The following is a 20,543-nucleotide window of genomic DNA, read 5'->3' as shown; positions in this document are numbered from 1 at the left end:
GGCAACAGGGCTGAACCTCAGGAGGAATTTGGCCCTGATGTATGGAAAAGGTCATGGGCTAATCTCTAAAAGCAGCTTTATTTTTTTGGAGAGAACTCAAATGAATGGTTCCTAAATTTAATGTGCCCAAACATCTTCTAGGGAGCTTATCAAGACTGGAGATTCCATCTGAAATTCCCATTCAGCTGGTTTGAATTACCTTTACATTTAAATCCAGGAACCTGCCCTTCTGTAAGCTCCCTGAGCTGTTCTAATGCAGGTAGTTTATGGGTCATGGTTTGGAACAAGCTATCCCAGACCATTTGTTTGGGATAGTTTTACTTTTCAGGATGTATGGAGACAAAATAAGAGATTGGATGAGTCTTACTTACTATTTATTTTGAAAAGGTACCAGAATATTTGGAAAGATTTCGAGAGATCATCCTCTTTCTAAAATTTTCAAGGATACAAATTTAATAACAATTTTGTCCCTAATAGAGCTGTTTTCCTCCATTAATTCAGCATTAATCTGGCCATTGTTTCTCAATCTCTTCCACTAGAAGAAGGATGGTATCCATAGTTACTGTGTACTGGTAATGATGAATGAGGCTATGACAATTAGGACAATGTTTGGCACATCACAAAACAGGGATTGGCGAATGTTTTCTGCAAAGGGTCAGATAGTAAATATCTTAGGCTTTGTGTGCCATACTTTTTCTGTTGCAACTACTCATCTCTGCCATTATAGCTTGAAAGCAGCCACAGATAATAAATGAATAGCTGTGGCTGTGCTCCAATAACACTTTATATACAGAAATAGGGGATAGCCTGGATTTACTACTCTTGCTAGAAAGGGTTGATACATTATTATTATTAATAATATAATGGCTTGCAAATAATCTTTAAGAATTAGTAAAGTAATCAGTTTTTCATCAAGAACTAAGTATATACACTATCTGCAATTTTTTTCAAAGGAATTTGCTGACAGGAGCAATGAAAAAACAAACTTGTATTTAAATGCTGATATTTCAATGGACTTTAAGGAAGAAGTTTCTGCAGATAGAGATTGCCAGTGCATTGTTCTAGGCCAGTGGTGGGCAAACTGCGGCTCGCGAGCCACATGCGGCTCTTTGGCCCCTTGAGTGTGGCTCGGCGTTAGAACCACTTCTTCAAAATAGACTCGCCCAGGCTGAAAACCAACTTCTGCACATGGGCCACGCAGTTTCAATTGCACTGTACGTGCGTGCCCGCACGTGGTATTTTGTGGAAGAGCCACACTCAAGGGACCAAAGAGCCGCATGTGGCTCGCGAGCTGTGGTTCGCCGACCACTGTTCTATGCTTTTGACAGAGAAATGCAGGCAAAGAGAAGAACAATGTCAGCAGAGGCTTTGAAGGAGTAAGAGCAGAAATTTGCCTAAGTCCTTTAACCTCTGACCTTTTACCTCTTTTTGAAGGCCTTGGTCTGGGCCTATGGCAGAGTTTATCTCCCAAAGCTCAGTGGGTGTGTAGTGCATGTTTCATAATCAGATGTTTATTATATTGCTCAATGTCTATTGACATTGAATTAATTTGGTCTTTTTTGGACTTCAGTTTTAAGAAAATGTTTGTTTCTCCTGACAAACTGGTATGCTTCCTTTGATCAGATTACAAATATTACATATGATTTAGCTTTTTACCTAGGTTATCTGTAAGGTTAGAACTAAATACAAAGCTCAATCTTCATAATGATTTTCATCTACTTGGGAAATATACTTTTCCTCCTTGATGATTGTTTTTCCAAAATGTCGATGATCTTAAATGTTATTGTATAGGTATCTTTCACTGTAAAATTACTTCAAATGCTTCTTAGGTTTAGCTGATTTATAAACCACATATAATCAGATCATATTTACAAGGAGTGCTATCCTCCAAAAGTATATATATGATTGTAAATAATATACACTATTCAGTACTTTATCAATACTAGGGATTTTATAGGGCAAGGTTATCATCTTTAGTTCTGGAGTCAAGCAAATCTGGGTTCTAATGCCAGCTCCATCGTAAGACCATCTGTATGGTCTTGTGCATGTCACTCAGTTGCTATGAATCTCAATTTCATATCTGCTAAATCGGTATAATAGCTGCAACCATCTCCTGGAATTGTTGTGAGAATTAAATGATATAATACACATAATGTGCACAGAGCACAATGTCTGGTCTATAATAAGTACTAAGTATATAGTACATATCTATCATGGAATGTTTACTTTTACAGCAGTGTTTCTGTCAACATATAAGAAAAATGTAAGAAATATAAGAAAATATAAGGATTATAAGAAATGCTTGGCTTTTGATATGAGACTCTTAGAGTCTGAGTATTGCCATGGCTTTAAAGTCTATTTTCATTTTTTATTTTTTAATGATTCCCCACCAAGCAAATGGAGTGTGACCTAATGTCTGAGAACTTTGTCACCAAATAGAATCCGGATAGGAAGACTGTTTAAACAGGTGTTTAAATATGTACCTGTAACTTAAATGTTCAGTGATTTAAACAGTGGGGCCTGCTCTTCATTCTGTGTAATTCTGCTGTTTTCTGCACAGCTCGCCTATATCAGGGCTGGCGACACTATTTAGCCTGTGTTATTTGATTGTCCTTTTTGGAGAGTCTAGATAACTTGAGGGAAGAGTGAAATGGCAAAGACATTTCATGACACTATTTTGGTTTCATACATAGACCTAATCCTGCTAATTCTCCACAGTTACCTCTCTTACTCTTTCCCTCTCAACTCTAAACTTTAGGATGTATATTTAATACTGGTAGCCCATTTGCAGGAAAATCCTGCAAGCGGCTGTTGCGGCCGTGTGTGCTGCCGCTGCCACCACCTTTGCGGCCACCACGCCTGCACCTGCTCGCCACTGCCGCCCGCCCCACTCCTCCCCGTTCCACCCCGCTCCGCCCTGTCCCGGCTTTCCCTCTGGCAGCCACCTTGCTTTCCGCTTTTCCTCCCTCTTCCTTCTAAGTTGTCTTCAGTCTTCACTCCTCCCTCTCTCCACGTATGCAAATTAGCCGCCATCTTTATTGGGTAATTTGCATACTCGCCCTGATTGGCTGGTGGGTGTGGCTTTGGCTGGCGGGCGTGGCTTGGGCGTAGCGAAGGTGCGGTCAATTTGCATATTACTATTTTATTAGGTAGGATTTTTTCTTTCTATCCTTTTTTTTCCCTTTAAGTGGTACTGACTGATATAAAGCCAAAAGCTGGTGGATTAGTAGCCTGTAGTTAGAAAAAAAAGGCCAAAGCAATAGCAAGAAGCCCCAGGATTTTCAACAGGAGGGAAACTGGGAAGTTAAAAGCCGGCTCTAGAGCGCGCGTCTTTAGAGGCTTCAGCAGCCTCTGTTTCTGGGAGAGGATGGCACTCTTGGCTCCTTCCCATCGTCCAGGCCCCATCAAGCGATACTGATAGGAGTTGCAGGGTCCAAAATAGAGTTTCACAGCCAGTTTAGGATCTCTGAACAGGAGAGAGAGGAGGTCTGGCTTCGCACCTATCTCTGCGGCAAGCTCATCCAAGTAATCGATGTACTTGGTCTGCAGAATCTGGCTCTGGCTCTCTCCAAACCTTAATGAAGAAAGTGAAAAGGGCAGATTCACAAGATGTTCAAAGTTATATAAGAACAGTAGGCATTCGATAGCTATTGACAGGGTGAAGGAATGAGTGAACAAATAAATGGAAAGTGTTGGTTTATCCCATCAGGAGGCCTGTATTTCAGATTGACCATAGACTGTAAAATCCATGGGACTTACATTTACAATCATGATGACTATTTGGTATTTACTAAGCAAAGTACCAACTAGTCAGGATTGTTGTCAAGATTGATGAGGTAACAGATGAAAACCTAGCCCAGTGTCTTGCACAGAGGAGACACTTAATATTTGCTTGTTAAATTAGTAGAGTCCCTGGCACTCTGGCTGGCATATGATGCTCAATAAATGTTAGATTAATGAACATTTGGACATGAGCTTACCCCTTCATGTCATATAAGGCTCCAAGTCAACTTTCCAAGGGGACTCAACCCACTTGAACCTCGTTCCACTTCAATCACAAAGTAGAAATCCTTGAACGTTCATGTCACACATGTATGTGTCTATCATTTTACTTTTTATCCAATCACAGAGATCCCCCTTTTGCTTTCTCCCACCTCCTTAATCTATCACCAATAGATTTCATATAACTCACATAATTTTTTATTGTTTCCTCTTTTGATTATAATGTATAACATAAGGTACAAAACTGTCATTCTCCCAAGCATTATCTCAATCCATTGAGATTCTGCTTCCTGGCAATTGTCAATAGTTTGGCTCAAATAAACTCTAAAAATTCTTCAAAGGTTTGAATGTTTCTTACATTAACACCATTCCCTCTCTAAACACAGAGTGTGAGTGGCCTGAGAAGTCATGGAATTTAATATGGGCGTCATACAAAACAAATGAAATTCAGTCAAGGGAAAAATGTTCTGATTTGGTAAAATTCCTATCTTTAAGTAGTTGGTTGTTAAACTACTATCCTATATAATAAAGAGGTAATATGCAAATTGGCCATCACTCCAACACACAAGATGGCCGCCCCCATGTGGACACAAGATGGCCGTCACAAGATGGCCGGCAGGGTAGGGCAGTTGGGAGGGACCAGCCCTGCAAGGAAGGGCAGTTGGGGGGGACCAGGCCTATAGGGGATGGCAGTTGGGGGCAACCAGGCCTGCAGGAGAGGACAGTTAGGGGCGACCAGGCTGGCAGGGGAGGGCAGGGGAGGGAGTTGGGGGTGACTGGGCCAGCAGGGGAGGGAGTTGGGGGTGACCAGGCCTGCAGGGGAGGACAGTTAGGGGAGACCAGGCTGGCAGGGGAGAGCAGTTAGGGGCAATCGGGCCAGCAGGGGAGCAGATAGGTGTCGATCAGGCTTGCAGGGGAGTAGTTAGGGGGTTATCAGGTTGGCAGGAAGAAGCGGTTAGGGGCAATCAGGCAGGCAGGTAGGCAAGCAGTTAGGAGCCAGCAATCCTGGATTGTGAGAGGGATGTCCGACTGCCCGTTTAGGCCCGATCCCACTGGTCCCAGATTGGAGAGGGTGTAGGCTGGGCTGGGGGACAAACACCCCCCCGCCCCCCGTGCACAAATTTCATGCACCGGGCCTCTAGTATATAAGGATCACCTAGAAAGAACACAAAATATACAAACGTCCAGTCTCATCCAGAGATTCTGATTCAGTTGGTCTGGGCTGTTGCCGTAGAATTTGCATTTTTTAATGAACAGCTAGGTAGTTCTTACAGGTGGGTAGAGTACTCACTGCTTTGAGAAACACTGCTCTAGGTAAAGATTAAAAAAAATTCTTACAGGTCAGTTCTGTTTTTGTGCCTCTTGATAATGTCTTCCATCATAGCCCGCTCTGAGGGCAAGGTACACAAGCCTAGAATATAAAAGGCTGGTTTAAGTAGTGGGTTTGTTTGGAGGTTCTAGCAGGAGAGCTCAGCTACTCCTATACCCTTGACCCAAGATCGGTCCTCTTCTTTGGGGGGGAAGGTCATCCTCTTGACCCAGCACGCAGCTTCGTAGGGATGCACATAGATCAGTGAGGGAGGAGAGGGACACCCTCCTAACCAGCCAGATCAGCGGAATTAACCCTGGTGATCAGTGGGGTGACAGATGTTGCAGCCAGATCGCCCTCACACCCAAAATTCACAGATCTTTCTAATATATTAAAGGAATGATTACAGATGTTTAATATTATATCTTTGTATTTGTTATTTTGTGATGTCTCCACTAACTTTTTAGGATGTAAATCGTAAGAGAGCAGCCAAGATTAGCAATCTTCTTATCTTAACTCATTATTGAGCAAACTCTACGAGGTGTGAGACCTCAGCCACTCACTTACCTTTGAAAACTCTCGTCACCCAACGAGCTTGAAGTTCGACAGTTGGGAAAATGGAACCTAGGGGCTGGATGAGACCAATGCAGGCAAGGGTTGCCTTCTCCAGGTGAGGAGGAAACATGTATTTATATAGCGAGACCATATTATCATCTACTTTCACAAGTGAGTCTTCTAGGAAGGGAAAAGAGAATGTATATCCTGTTGCAAAGATAATGACATCAATGTCCTCTTCCACTGTCCCATCCTCAAAGGTGGCAGAAGTTTCTGTGAGCTCTGTCACTCTTGATTTCACCTTGATGGCTCCATAGAGTATACGACTTGGAAGGTCATCATTTAATACAGATTCTTTCATAAGGTATCTAAAACACACAGAAGAAAACACTCAGAAGGAGAATTTAATGAGGAGTCTTGAACTGTCTTGATATTTTGTGGGTTTGGCTCTGAAAATAAAGAGTTTTTTCAAATATCCATAAAACTTTCTAACTTGATTAGTTGGCTTGACCCCAAATTTACTACCTGACTTTATTTTCATGTTACAAATCTCTCCCTTAACAAAGGGGAAAAATGTGGGTGATGGGGGTGAAAGGTATTTCAAAAAATGAAAGCATCCCCAGGGGCTTATACAAAATGCAGGTGCTTATGGTTAATCGCTGAGTATTCCAGTTATTAGCCCATTGATGTTTCTAGCATTCTTTTATATTATCTACCTTTAATTATCTTGCTCCATTTAATCTCTATCTGATCATAAGTAAGAAAGGGAAAACATGTTAAATTTCCATGAGTTTTAAAAATTAGTAAGGAATCAGTGTGAAAATTAATGCATAGAATTATATTGGAGATAGTTGCTAATCTCAAATCTCCATGAAATCTCCATATGTGATAGCATGGGCAGTGAAGCAAAGTCTGCTTATATTTCTTAAGTTCTCTTTCTTGTAGGTTTAAGGCAATACATGCTACAGATACCATATCTCAGCATGCAGCAGTCACATGGCATTTGTTGAAAGATTCTAAAGCTCTTCTGTTTTGTCTTTTTTTTTTTAAGGGGAAGAGCCTATTATCAACTAAAGAAAAATAAACATATATAATGTTTGCTTGAGTTTATAAGGTTAGTGATGTATAACTTTGAGATGAACAGAGATGTTTTTTTTTTTTTGCAAAGAGACAGTGATTATATTCTCAAAGCTGCCCATGGGAAGAACCCCCATGATACACAGAGTTATCAGAACAAATCATCGGATGGAGACTCTGATACATGTTTCCTACCACAACCCTCTGAAAGGAAGGTCACAATCTCATTAAGCAGCCTTTCTGATGTTGAACAGCTCTGGGTAATAGAAAGTACTTTTCATGACCTACTTTTGCTTTTTTGGAGCAGCTCATACCATTTCTACTTGATCTTCTTAAGTACTCACTTTTTAAAATGCACACAGAACAAATTTGGAATTCAAACTCCATGACCTATACCATGTTAGCAATTTGGCCCTTTGTGAAGAGAAGTACCTCTAGCAACCTTGCTTACCAGTGAATATACCATAAAGAAAGCAAAATAACTCTACTTGTTTTGAGGCTCAAGGCCATAATTTTCATGGTTGAACCACTGATTCATCTGTCGTTCCAACATCCATTTTTGAACTGCTCGTGGCAGGACATTTTGGAGCATGGCGCGAAACCGGGTGTGGACCACCATGTCCCAGGGATAGCCATTGTCAGAGATACGGCTGAGGACCCAGGAACCTTGCCTGGTGCTGAGAAACACCTGGCAAGCAAAAAGAAAGACAGTTTATGTTAGGGCATCGTCCCTTTTGGGAGGAATCTGCTATGTATGGCCCCTGAATTTCCTGCAATGCTTTATCTTAAAGATGATTGACTTCCAAGTGAAGTACCATTTTGTTTTCACTGCTCTGTGGCAACTTTATCATAGAAGTACCCAGGGGTGTTCACATTGATAGAGTTCTACAACAGTCTTGAGAACTTTCCTGAAAACATGAGAAAATCTTTGGGCTAATACCAATCATAAAACCCACAAGTCTTTACCACGTTTACAGTTGTGGTTTGGTACTCCTCCCCTCTTCTCACCTTCCCACCTGCCCACATTTCTTTTATAGTAAAGGTAAGTAATTATAATCTTAGGAAAGGTACCAAGAAGCCCAATGACTATGTAGGCGTATATGCATAGATCTGTATTTCCTTAGAGTGGGAATACCAAGGGGTGTCAGCTTCCTCCCACACTTAAAAGAACAGTTATGTATTTTAAGTGTTAAAATCTGAACGTATACCGTGATTCCCATTTTCTTGAAATACACATCTGAGTCTTCTTTCTGGTATGTTCTTTACCTTGCTTACTCAGATTTCTCTCATTTTGAAATTATATATTTACACTAGAAGCCCGGTGCACGAAATTCGTGCACGGCAGGGGGTTGTCCCTCAGCCCAGCCTGTACCCTCTCCAATCTGGGACTCCTGGAGGGATGTCCGACTGCCCGTTTAGGCCCGGATCGGGCAGTCGGACATCCCTCTCACAATCCAGGACTGCTGGCTCCCAACTGCTTGCCTGCCTGCCTTCCTGATTGCCCCTAACCACTTCTGCCTGCCAGCCTGATCACCCCCTAACCACTCCGCTGCCAGCCTGGTTGATGCTTAACTGCTCCCCTGCCAGCCTGTTTGCCTCCAACTTCCCTCCTCTGCCAGCCTGGTTACCCCTAACTGCCCTCTCCTGCAGGGTTGATCACCTCTAACTGCCCTCCCTTGCAAGCCTGGTCCCTCTCAACTGCCCTCCCTTGCAGGCCTGGTCCCTCACAACTGCCCTCCCTTGCAGGCCAGGTGCCTCCCAACTGCCCTCTCCTGCTGGCCATCTTGTAGTGGCCATCTTGTGTCCACATGGGGGCAGGATCTTTGACCACATGGGGGCAGCTATATTTTGTGTTGCAGTGATGATCAATCTGTATATTATTCTTTTATTAGATAGGATAGAGGCCTGGTGCACGGGTGGGGGCCAGCTGGTTTGCCCTGAAGGGTGTCACAGATAAGGGTGGGAGTTCCCTTGGGGTGTGGGGCGGCCTGAGCGAGGGGCCTGTGGTGGTTTGCAGGCCGGCCACGCACCCTGGCAACCCAAGGGGAGGCCCTGGTATCTGGAATTTATTTTCCTTCTACAATTGAAACTTTGTAGCCTGGAGCGGAGCCAAGCCTGCTGTTCCCTCTGGGGCAGCAGCCATTTCTGTGGCAGTTAATTCACCTTCTACAATTGAAACTTTGTAGCCTTAAGCGGGTGAGCCCAGCCAGGGTGTGCGAAAGCTTTGCTTCTCCTGTTGCCGCCAGCAACCCTGACCTGCTCTCTCAAGCTCCATTCTGCCGCCATTTGTTTGAATTTGTTTACCTTCTATAATTGAAACTTTGTAGCTTGAGTGGAGGCTTAGGCCTGCAACGGCTATGGAAAGCTTGGCTTCCTCTGTTACCTGGGAAACCTTGCTCTCTGTGGCTGTAGCCATCTTGGATTGGGGTTAATTTGCAAACTCGCCCTGATTGGCTGGTGGGTGTGGCTTGGCTGGTGGGCGTGGCTTATGTAGCGGAGTGGTGGTTAATTTGCATATTACCATTTTATTAGAGAGGATATTTCCAGATAGGTGGTTTACCTTGCTTACTGTTACTCCCCCATTGCCTAAATGCATATTTGAATTGCTCTCAAAATTTTACCTGCCATTCTATGAGTTCTGATGTATAAAGTGGTCCCAGATAAACAGTTAACTATGATTCATGTGTAAGAAAACCAGTTCCCTTAAGTGTTTGTAATCATGGACTCCAGATCCAGGACTCTGCATCTAGACTCCCTAGGTTTGAACCCCAGCCCACCACGTACAGGCTGTGTTGCCTTGGGTAAGTTATTTCAACCTCTCTGTGCCTCAGTTTCTCTTTCTGCAAAATGGGGATATTAATAGTACCTGCCTCATGGGATTATTATGCAGATTAAATCAGGTGGCATAAATAAAGTACTTAAACTATTGTCTGCTAGCTATTATTACTTTGCAAATTTAGGCTGGAGGAGAGGAGTTTCCTGTAGTGCCACATGTCTGGAGTAAACAAGAATTTGGAGACCAATTTTGCTGGGAAGGACCTCAACTCCTTAGCTTGTGAAGTATTTACATGTTCTTTTCCCAATACTTACTGTCTCCCCTTCTTCCTTGGCAATGACCGGATAGGTGACTTTGACAGGTTCCAGTGTAAACCCTTCATTAATCTGGGGTTACACCATGTTTGTTTATCATGTTTGCTACCTGGCATCTCAAGCCCTGAAAGTATGAGACTCATAACAGGACAGTTTTGCTGGTTGTGGACATAGGTATGTAAGTCCTGTGTAGCCAGAAGAAGCCAGGCTGAGGAGGCTAGTGTACAAGTGATAGGGCTCCTGGGCCCAGGCCCTGTGGGGAGGGGATGCTTTGGGGAGAGGAACCCTAGCTATTTCCCCATCTTTGCCTAGGTCTGTTCTACTGGAAGGGATTTAGTTTCTGTTATTCCCAATCATCGATGTCAGCATTATCTACATTCTGGAATGTTTGACACCTTCGCAGCTCAGTTGTGTCATTCCTGAGCAGGTACAAAGATGACAGTAGTTGAAAGGGCTCAGTCTGCACCTAAATATCTATGATCTTGGTTGGGAGTCTTACTATTTAATCTTTCTTGTCATAATCTTTGGATAACTGAGGATTATTTACATTTCAAATATAATTCAAATGTGCACTAAATTTCTAAATGCTCCCACTCTCCCTGCCCCATATATGAACATGTCAGCTTTTCACTAAGGCCCCTGGGTGGAAACAAGACCTCTTAGGCTGTAAGTCATCTGGTCAAAACTTCCCATTTACAAAGTGAGAGAACTGTAGCCCAGAGAAGTGAAATGACTCAGCCTAGGTTACACAGCTGATAGTGGAAGAGCTGGGAGGTAAACTGTGGCTTCTTGACAGACAGATTTTCTGATACCACATGAAGCAGCTGAGCAACCAACCAACCAACCAACCAACCAACCAACCAGTTAAGGAGTAATGGAGCCTTGATTACATGGCTCAGATTTTCCAATGTGCCCCCTCCCCTTTCCTTTCCTCCAAGGTACAAGGTAAGCAGAGAGCTTTGCACCTGAGAAGCCTTCTTGCTCAGCTCCACGGCAATATCTGAGGCTGAGTTTCCTATTCCAATCACCAGGATGCGCTTCCCCTCAAATCCCTCTGGGTTCTTGTATTGGCGGCTGTGAAAATACTGGCCTTTGAACCTCTCTATACCTTCAGGAGGAAAAAGAGAGAAGCCTGTCAACTATGTCAAATTAATTTCAAGAAAACTGCATTGCCAATTTTTCCTTCCTGGGGTTAATCATTTCTTTTGCCTCTTCCTCTCTTAGGGGAGTTATAATAGCAAGGCCAATTGATAAACTCAAAGTTTAAAGCATATAAGAAATGTTACGTTAAGTATATGGTCCAGGACCAAAAGAGTTTCCAGGAACTTTCCCCACTAACTCTGTCCATGGGCATGGTTCTGCAGAAAAGGCTCCAAGAACAGAACAAAGTCACAGCTGTTTTGCAGGATAGAAAAAGGCCAAAGCAGGCACATGGCTAAACAGGCCTCTCCAACACGGAGGCAATGTGGATATGAATTTTCCGAAATCTTGACTTTGGAGGAGGTTAGCTGGATTCCTGTGTAACCAAGACCAGAGAGGTCAGCAGAAACAAAGATGATCATTCCAAACTGCATACAAAGTACCTAGACACCTGCTCTGAAAAGCTGGGAATCCCCTAGGCCTTACCTGGAAATGACTCCAGTGGGATGTGAGGGAGGATGTGATGGCCACTGCAAACCATAATTGCATCAAAGATGGCACTTTGCTCCTTGCCTTTGCTCTCAGTGACAACCTCCCATTGGCCAGAGGATGAGAAATCCGGGCATTTTTTCACACTGAGGACGGTTGTCTTAAACGAACATAAGAGAAGGCATCATTGAGAATTAATCTGGCATACAGGGGCCTTGTCCAGTGCCCTAAAGAGTGGGGATGGGTAGAATGCAATGTTTGATACAATTTAGATTCCATTTGAATCCATTTCAAGCCAGTTAAGCCAAAGACTGCTATGCTCAGCCTTCTCATTCTTCTTTGGTAGGGAGATACCAACTGAGGACATGCTGCTTTCTGCGAGAGGCCTCACTCAGCTGACTGAGAACTGGAGCGAGATGCAGGCGTGGCTGGTAAGCTCTGGGCAAGATGCAAAATTCATATTTATCATTCAAGTGATCACATAGTATTTATCAAGAACCTTTCATGTGTCCACTTCTGTGCAGACACTGTGCTAGAGAAGATGTTTCATGAGAAGTGATTTGCATAGTGACTGGCATATTGTCAGCACTCCGTGAATGGTATATTTTATATTTTTAGAACAGGAAAAATCATGATAGCAATACTGTTCATGATCTCATTTGGATGAAATAATTTAGTGGTTCGTTGATTTTTTAAAATGTAGCTTACTGTCTGGAGGTCTGTGAGTTTTTAAAAGTACACATGAAGGTCGTATGTCTGTTGTATTTAAGAACAATGTCAAATGGAAGCAAAGCTTTTCTCACTTTTAGAGGAGATGCATACTCCTCTTGTTTGCAAGAATTTGAGTCTCTTATGCATGCTTTTCACATTTTCAGATATTTTTCAAAATGTAGCATTGCTAATTTTTGAGACTGTTCAAATTTTAAAAATGTATATCAAATATTAATATAAAGCTTATGAAAGTATTATAAAACATCTGGGCATTTTTGGCAGAGAGTAAAGATTTTAGATTTGTAGTCCAGAGTAGTATACTAGCTAAAGTCCTGTGGATTCTTGCTATTCAAAATGTGGTTTGAGCACCAACACCTTCAGTATCACTCAGAAGGTGATTAGACATGCAACAGAGTCATTTACATTTTGAGTTGAGCCCTAACATCTTAGGGTTTATACCAACTCCGAGACCAAAACACGGAAATGCATTTTCCTAACCCCTCTCCAGCCTCCAGAAAACAATTGCAGCAGTGACACAGTGAACAAGAAAACTAGTTTCCTTGCAACTCTAACATGATCTTTCAAAGAATAGAGACGATTGTTCTGGCTGGTGGGTTCAGTGGTTAGAGTGTTGGCCCACCCACCAAAGGGTCACAGATTTGATTCTTGGTCAAGGGCATGCACCTGGATTGGAGGTTTGATCCTCAGCCCCAGTTGGGGCGAGTGCAGGAGGCAATTGATGAATGTGTCTCTCTTACATTGATGTTTCTCTCTCTCTCTCTCTCTCTCTCTCTCTCTCTCTCTCCCTCCCTCCCTCCCTCCCTCCCTCCCTCCCTCTCTCCTTCTCTCCCTCCCTCCCTCCCTCCCTCCCTCCCTCCCTTTCTCTCCTCCTCCTCTACTCTCTCAAAAGTCAATGAAAAAATAGCCTCAGGTGAGGATTAACAACAACAACAACAACAACAAAAAGAGAATATAAATTACATGTTATGTAAGGGCAATATATCTATTAAATAGATTGGTAGCTAAGTAGACAAAGATCTATAAAAAGCTTCTGATATAAAGGGTCTGTCATTTATAGGATGGATCTACCAGGAATTTGGGAAAAACTACATTAGATGGGACTGGATATTTTAAAAAATATATTTTTATTGATTTCAGAGAGGAAGGGAGAGGAAGAGAGAAACATCCATGATGAGAGAGAAGCATTGATTGGTTGCCTCCTGCATGCCCCACATGGGGATTGAGCTTGCAATCCAGGCAAGTGCCTTGACTGGGAATTGAACCGTGACCTCCTAGTTCATAGGTCAGCATTCAACCAACCACTGAGCCACACCAGCCTGGCATGGACATTTTAATAGTGCTTACAAATACAGATTTTCAATAAAGTCAACTATTATAAATTAATATAATACAAGCCTGGAGCAAAACTAAAATTACTGAGAAACTGAGATGTGTTTAAAAAAACCCTAAGCTCCATTAGGAGTTGTGTGTTCTGAGATATAATTTAAATGTTATTTCCTAAGCACCAGTTAGTAGTTTTCACAGTGTAGGTTATTGATAAAAATTCAGCATATTAAGTGAGATATTGGTGATATTGGTGTTTTGTTGTTGATTATTTTTTTTCCATATTTTTTTTAAAGGGAAATGAGGATAAGATTCTTCAGTGGTTACAAATATTAGTTTAAATGCAGTTTTCCTATCATTATCATCATCATACAAACCTTTACTTTTAACGGATGATTTTTCTCTTCTGTTAATGTATACAATTTATAGTATCAGGGTAATGACATTCTTTTTGGGTTTTCTATCCTCTCAGAGTAACTTCTCGATTTAAATGTGATGTGAACTAATGTAGAGAAAACAATTCCCCTCAAAATACAATACCTGGAACTGAATATATTTTAGAAGATCAAACTTTTTGGCAAAGATTCTGAAATACTCCAGAAGCTTAGAATTGTGCAGGAAGTTTGGGAAATCTTCAGGCATTGGAAAGTCACTGAAACAGGACATTTCTTTGCTGGTATTGGTGATGACAGATTGGTAGATACTCGCTCGGCCATCTTCCACATTTTCCTAAAGGATCAAATAAAAGTGATAATCATGCATTTAAAAGTTCCCTTGGTTTCCTAGTCTTCTTACATATCTGACCCCTGGGTGATGTGATCCTTTTGGGTGCAGTATACATGTACATCATCCTGTGTGGTAGGACCCAGGTGGAGCCTTTCAGTGTGGCTCACTGGAGGGGCTATTGCCATTGGTGGGCTTGGGAGTGGGAACCATCCTTCTTTGGTCATATTTAGCACCCCAGGTCTCTACCTTTTTAATGTCAGCTATTGTGACAACCAACCCCTTCTGAAATAGTACTCATTCAATTAAAATGAGTAACCTCAGCTGCTAAAATTGGGGGTATTAGCTGTTCAATGATTGTGTCTGTTGTTATTGAGGAAGCGATAAGCGTCAACAAAACCATCAGTTTCAGCTCACTTCTCACTGCACTTTAAGAAAGGCACCTAGCATAGCTGCTCTAACATATTGACACAGGCACACTCACTATCACACCTGAGTTTTCTGACATTTTCTGTACAAGAAGTTGTACTTGATTTTGTCAAACAAACTCAAAAGAAGTCTGGAAGCTTTGCTAGAAATACATGATAAAGATTTTTTAAGGGTCTTAGAGTTTGCAAATCGGAAACACAACTAGGTAATGCCCAGAGTGTTCCAAAGAAGAAAGAAAAGCTATGAGTTCTTAGAGTAGAAAGTACATTCTTGAGAAGAATCAGTCTTGCATTCTTAGCCTCTGGATTGATCCAAGATGGTAATTCTCTAGAAGACCAGTTCTCTGTTTAATGGATGTCAGGTGGTCTGGATACGTGAACATTTTTTCCTTAGTCCTTTAGGAGGTAACCAGAGGGCTGTCTGGAGGTTTAATGTATAACCAGGCATTAATGCAGGACTGGAAAGTTAAAAAGTTTAATTTCAATTTAAGTTTAACAGGCTAGTTAAAACAAGAATAGAATTGTTTCCTCATTCCTCAACCTATTTGATTTTGGTAATTTAGCAACTTGACTATAATGACTCCATGTTATTTCTTCATACTATTCTTCACTTTCAAAGAGTTAAGAACAAGTAAACTGGGATATCGACTCTTTTATACATAGCAGAAGGAGCCTGCTCTTTATATGTATTGTGCTTCACAGGGGTTATTAGTTTCAAAATGAGTCACCAAAGCTAAAACGATATTTTCTCTCAGATCATGTCATTTAAAAGCAGTATGTAGAATCCTTGCTAAATGTGGGTCTAAGTGTGGATCTTGAGGGAGTCACATTTTAAGACAGAAAGTGATTGTTAGTGTCACCAAAGGAGGAACACATGAAGCCAAAAGGGGTAAAGAATTATGAATTTATTAGGTCATCTGGATACCAGCTGGGCTGAGCCCACAAATGGCACCAGCACCCAAAGACAGGGAGTCAGAGGTTTTTAAAAGACTCTAGGCAGGTTTTTTCTGGGTGGAGAATTCTCTGTGCAGGTCTGGATTCTGGGAAAGTCTGGAGGGGAGAGAAAATGGTCTTAGCAAGTGGAATGTCTGTTGTAAAGTGGCCTAAAGGTCAGTTCCCAGGGGAGGGGGCATCGATTCAATTATTTGATCAGACCTAACAATGATGTTTCAGGTTGCATCCATTTATACGTCAGTGTTTTCAATAAATACATACAATCCTTATGATTTTCTTAATAACATTTGCTTTTCTCTAGTTTAGTTTATTATAAGAATACAGTACATAATGAATACATATATACAATATGTATTAATTGACTGTTTATGTTACTGGCAAAGCTTTTGGTCAACAGTAGGCTATTAGAAAGTAAGTTTTGGGGGAGTAAAAAGTTATATGTGGATTTTTGACTGCATGGGGATTGGCACTCCTAATCCTTATGCTGTATATGTAGTTGGGAAAAGATAGATTATATCCAAATGTTAAAACAACACACACGCACAAAAGAAATGTATATTGCTTCCTTGTGAGCACAGGTATCGGGAACAATAAAGGAGGCAGAGCGGGATAATGGCTGAAGAACGATTATGGTTTCATCTTTCAATGCCTCAGTAAGATTACTAAGTGTGAGGGCGGTCAGGAATCTTACAGACCTTCATTTTTGTTGTTTTCCACCACCAATGTTCTTCTGGGCAAGTTGCATATCCTAAACCTCAGTTTCCTCTTCATATGTGAAAATCATTATAATATCTACTTCCTAGAAATATTGTGAAGAAAATGAGATGCTGTATGGGATGAGTGCTTCCCCTTTTTGGAAAAAGTGCTAGAAATATATTATTTACCCATCTTCTCCATGTTCCAAAGCTGCCACTAGGGGGTACTGAAGAACCTCTTACAAGAATTCAGCACCCTCTGAGCAGGGCATGGGACAAGGATTCTTTTTTAAAAAAATGTTTTTATTGATTTCAGAGAGAGGAAGGGAGAGGGAGAGAGAGTTAGAAACGGCAGTGTCAAGAGAGAATCAGTGATTGGCTGCCTTCTGCATGCCCCCTACTGAGGATGGAGTCTGCAACTGGGGCATGTGCTATAACTGGGAATCAAAGTGTGACTTCTTGGTTCATGGGTCAACACTTAACCCCTGAGCCACACCGACCAGGTGGGACAAGAATTCTTAAATTTTGTTTTAACTTGTCACTACTAAATGTGGTATGTAATTGTAGAAGGATTGTATAATTATGGAAACTAAAGAATAATCTATTTTCAAAATTGAGTTTGGATGGAGGAGTGTCTTGGAGTGGTGTGGAGGCCTCAGCCTCCTTTTCAGTACCTCCTCCCTTTGGCAGTACAGTCTCCTGGTAATCAAGAGCCTCACTGGCCTCACTGGCTTCTGAAATTTTGCCCATTGTATGTTTCACTCTGCAGAGAGATTCCTTGTCTTCTTTCATTAGAGAAAATTGTTTACATTTCTATATTGAATATAGCTGTAAGCCAGGTTTAAAAATGTGATGTTATTACAGCTCCCATGGATTTATGTACTTAACTATTTTATACCTAACTAGAGGCCCGGTGCACAAAATTCCCTAGGCCTGGCCGACGATCAGGGCTGATCTGTGGGGTGACTGGAGGGGTGATTGGGGGGCTCCCGCTGGCACCCGTCTTGGAAGGCCTGGGGCCTGCAGCCTGGGGGCAGCTCCTGCATTGAGCATCTTCCCCCTGGTGGTCAGTGAGTGTCATAGCAACCGGTCATTCCCCTGGTCGTTCTGCTATTCCGTAGATTTGCATATTAGGCTTTTATTATATAGGATAAGACTTAATTAATTTAAATTTTAGTCTAAATTTTTTAATCGATAGGATGTTATCTCTACTACCAGAATAGGAGAGCAGGAGAAATATTTTGGGGCATCTTAGAGTTCACCAAGTCATAATTTTTGACAGATCACTAAAAAAAACTCTCATTCTTCTGCTGCCAAACTAATGATAATTAAGTAAGGGACATTGACTCTTTGCTATTAAATCCCAAGTCAGGTAATAAAGCAAAACAATGACAAATTTATTATTAAATAGAAATTTGTTATAATTTCGCATTCTTCCTTAGGGTAAAAAATCTACCTGGGGGGTAGAACCCCAAATGGGATCTCCATGTGAACTGAGAGTGGACAAAAATAGCACATCTTTGGTTAAAACAGGAATGTTCACCTGCTCAAGAAAAGCTACATTGATTTTAATGAGCAGATGCTCATAAAAAATGAATGTGATTCAGCTGATTTTCCAGTTTCCTCTCTGCAAATTTACCTGTTCTGTAATAAGTATCAATATTTCCATCCTTAGTTCTGGCTGTGCTTGGATCACTGAATTGAACAGATTTAAAAAATTTAGCATTTGTGCAATATTTGCCAAACTTGTCTCATCATGGTATTCATTAGGGACTCTTGTTAAGAATAGGGTCCTCCCCACTCAGAAGATTTTGATTAATTAAGTCTGGGCTGGTGTTCAAAATTTAGTATTTTATGAAACCCCCAGGTATGTCTTTTACTCGGGTCCCTTTGATAAACCCAATGTGAAAAAAAATCCCCTTTGGCATAAAATTCAGTTTGAACTGGACATCCAGTTTGCTGGATGTCCTCCCCATCCCCTTAATAGGTCCATTTGTAGAAAGAGCACTTCAGATGGTCTCTGCCGATATGAAAGTCTGCTTTTCATGCTCTCAACCCGTTTGCTCCTATTTGGGATGTTCCCACCTATTTTAATCCCTCATTTTGATGTGCCTGATACATAATCCTCAGCTTGTCATTCCAGTTCTGAGCTGAGGTTTTGTTTAACCTTACTGAGCAAGAGTGCAAATTAAGACATGTTTATAAGTAGGGATTTAGCTGCTTAGGAATCATGGATACCCAGGTTTGAATGCCAGTTCCTCCAGCTATGTGACCATGACCACATCATTTACCCTCTTTGTTTCTATTTGCTTGTCTATAAAATACAAACATAGCTATGGTAGCTACATTTATTGTACTCTATTATAAGTTTTTGATATGAGTGATCTCCCTTAATGTTTAAAATAGCACTGAGATAATTACATTTTTTCTGTTAATATCTTTATTCTACAGCTGAGAAAACTAAGACACAGGGATGTAAATAACTTGCCAAAGATCTCACACCTAGAAGGTGATAAGCTAGTACTCATTCAAAAAATTGTGGAAGAATAATTATAATTCTTTACAGCTCTCTATGTATTTTTCTATTTTTTATACAAATTCTGAAGGGCGGCTGGCATTACCAATATTTATATCTGGCTAATAGCATGAATTGAATGAATAGAGTATATTTAATAATATAGTTAAAGAGTTTCCCAGGAGTAATACTAGAGTGTCATCAGTAAAGCTAAGCAAACAAGGTCTATTTGTCAGAGAAAAGTAAAAATCATTAGTAATAAGAGCACACTCTCTAAAAAAGCATTTGCTCAATGATTGGAATAGAAGTGGTGTCTTGAAAAGAACTCCTGTCACTTCTATTTTGTAAGTTCTCTAATACTAGCATATTGCTTTGAGAATGACAAAAACAATGGGCTGCAAGACAGAGGCATAAGAAGAGATTGTTCACACGCCTGGCTTTGCCACGTGTATGTTAGACTAGTAATGACCTGGGAGAGATGCTAGCCTATTTCTTCAGCTCCTGTATAGCTGCATGAAGTAAGCCTGATCCAAGTTGCTTAGGGAATCCCTCAAGAAGGCTCATCAGTAGCTATGCTTCACCCTGTAATAACAGAACAACCTGTGCAAGAAACAAGATCTCACATACTTTGAACCTCCACAGTCCTCCAATATCTTCGGTCCTCTCAAAGCAGGTGGGCTCGAGTCCCTCATCCACACAGCACTTCAGAGAGATCAGTCCACTGACACCAGCTCCAATCACTGCCACCTTCTTTGCCATGGTCTCCTGTCACAGAGTTGATCAGTCAGTGGCTTTCAGTGGGGCCAAAGATAAGAGAGCCTTATGGTGTGGTCAGGTGCTGGGCTTTAAATGCTATAGTAGTGGTAATTTAATAACCAGCTGGAATGGAATAAAATGCCTCAGTAGTCAAATTCCAAAGTCTCACAGGCTTTATTGCAAAGCTTGTTTACAAAGTCTTGGTTCAACATTTAAAAGCAACCTATTTAACAAAGCCAAGTGGTTAAAAGACAAAGTTCTAGGGAGATGAGCCAGATCTGCAGTTATGTTCACTACAGTTGAGAGCCTTAGAGTTTAGAGCAGAGCATTTCCTTGTCAGCTTCTTCCCCCAGCTGTTACCCTTACCTTTGTTGTTACCTTTTTGGCGCTGTCTCTCTCACACAATGGTTTGCTTTCTCGGTTGTGTGCTCCAAGGCAGTCAGAAGGGTTTTAAGAGTTGAAGGGTTTTAAGAGTTGAGAAATGGGAGGAGCGTCTCATCCCAGCATTCTGCCAGTGGAAACTCCAAGGACCTTGTTAGTGATGAAAGCAAGCAAGGAGCCCATATTTTGAGGTCCAGGGTAGTAGTGAAATGTCTTTATAGTACCAATACTCTATATACACTTACATATCATACAGATAGATTAAAAACCATTTTTGTAGTGGATGTAGACAATGTTCATTTGCAAATTAGCAAATATGCAAATATGGATAAATGAAAAGAAGTTGAAATTATCCTTAACTCTATCCTACAGAG

General features: G+C 41.4%; 1 protein-coding gene across 1 annotated transcript; it reads right to left on the bottom strand.

Annotated features, from left to right (window-relative positions):
• Window positions 1–2,942: 2,942 nt before the first annotated feature.
• On the bottom strand, window positions 2,943–20,195 carry LOC307092942 (dimethylaniline monooxygenase [N-oxide-forming] 2). Its single transcript, XM_079760534.1, has 9 exons — window positions 20,155–20,195; window positions 19,660–19,797; window positions 14,258–14,446; window positions 11,660–11,822; window positions 10,999–11,141; window positions 7,432–7,631; window positions 5,879–6,234; window positions 5,341–5,413; window positions 2,943–3,574 (listed from the first exon to the last, which is right to left on the bottom strand). The coding sequence occupies exons 2-9, from the start codon at window positions 19,789–19,791 to the stop codon at window positions 3,238–3,240; spliced, it is 1,593 nt and encodes a 530-aa protein (XP_079616660.1). The 5' UTR covers window positions 19,792–19,797; window positions 20,155–20,195; the 3' UTR covers window positions 2,943–3,237.
• Between the last annotated feature and the right edge of the window lie 348 nt (window positions 20,196–20,543).

Source organism: Cnephaeus nilssonii, assembly GCF_951640355.1.
Source record: "Cnephaeus nilssonii genome assembly, chromosome: 21".
Taxonomy (NCBI): Eukaryota; Metazoa; Chordata; class Mammalia; order Chiroptera; family Vespertilionidae; genus Cnephaeus; species Cnephaeus nilssonii.
The sequence above is the reverse complement of the archived record's forward strand: the minus strand, read 5'-3'. Positions and strand labels throughout refer to the sequence as shown.

Coding starts and splice junctions, on each gene's coding strand:
- LOC307092942 (XM_079760534.1), bottom strand. CDS start 19,791: ATGGCAAAGAAGGTGGCAGTGATTGGAGCTGGTGTCAGTGGACTGATC. Junction 5,414..5,878: donor GGTGACGAGAGTTTTCAAAG/GTAAGTGAGTGG, acceptor TTTATATTCTAG/GCTTGTGTACCTTGCCCTCA. Junction 3,575..5,340: donor CACAAAAACAGAACTGACCT/GTAAGAATTTTT, acceptor TTCTTCATTAAG/GTTTGGAGAGAGCCAGAGCC.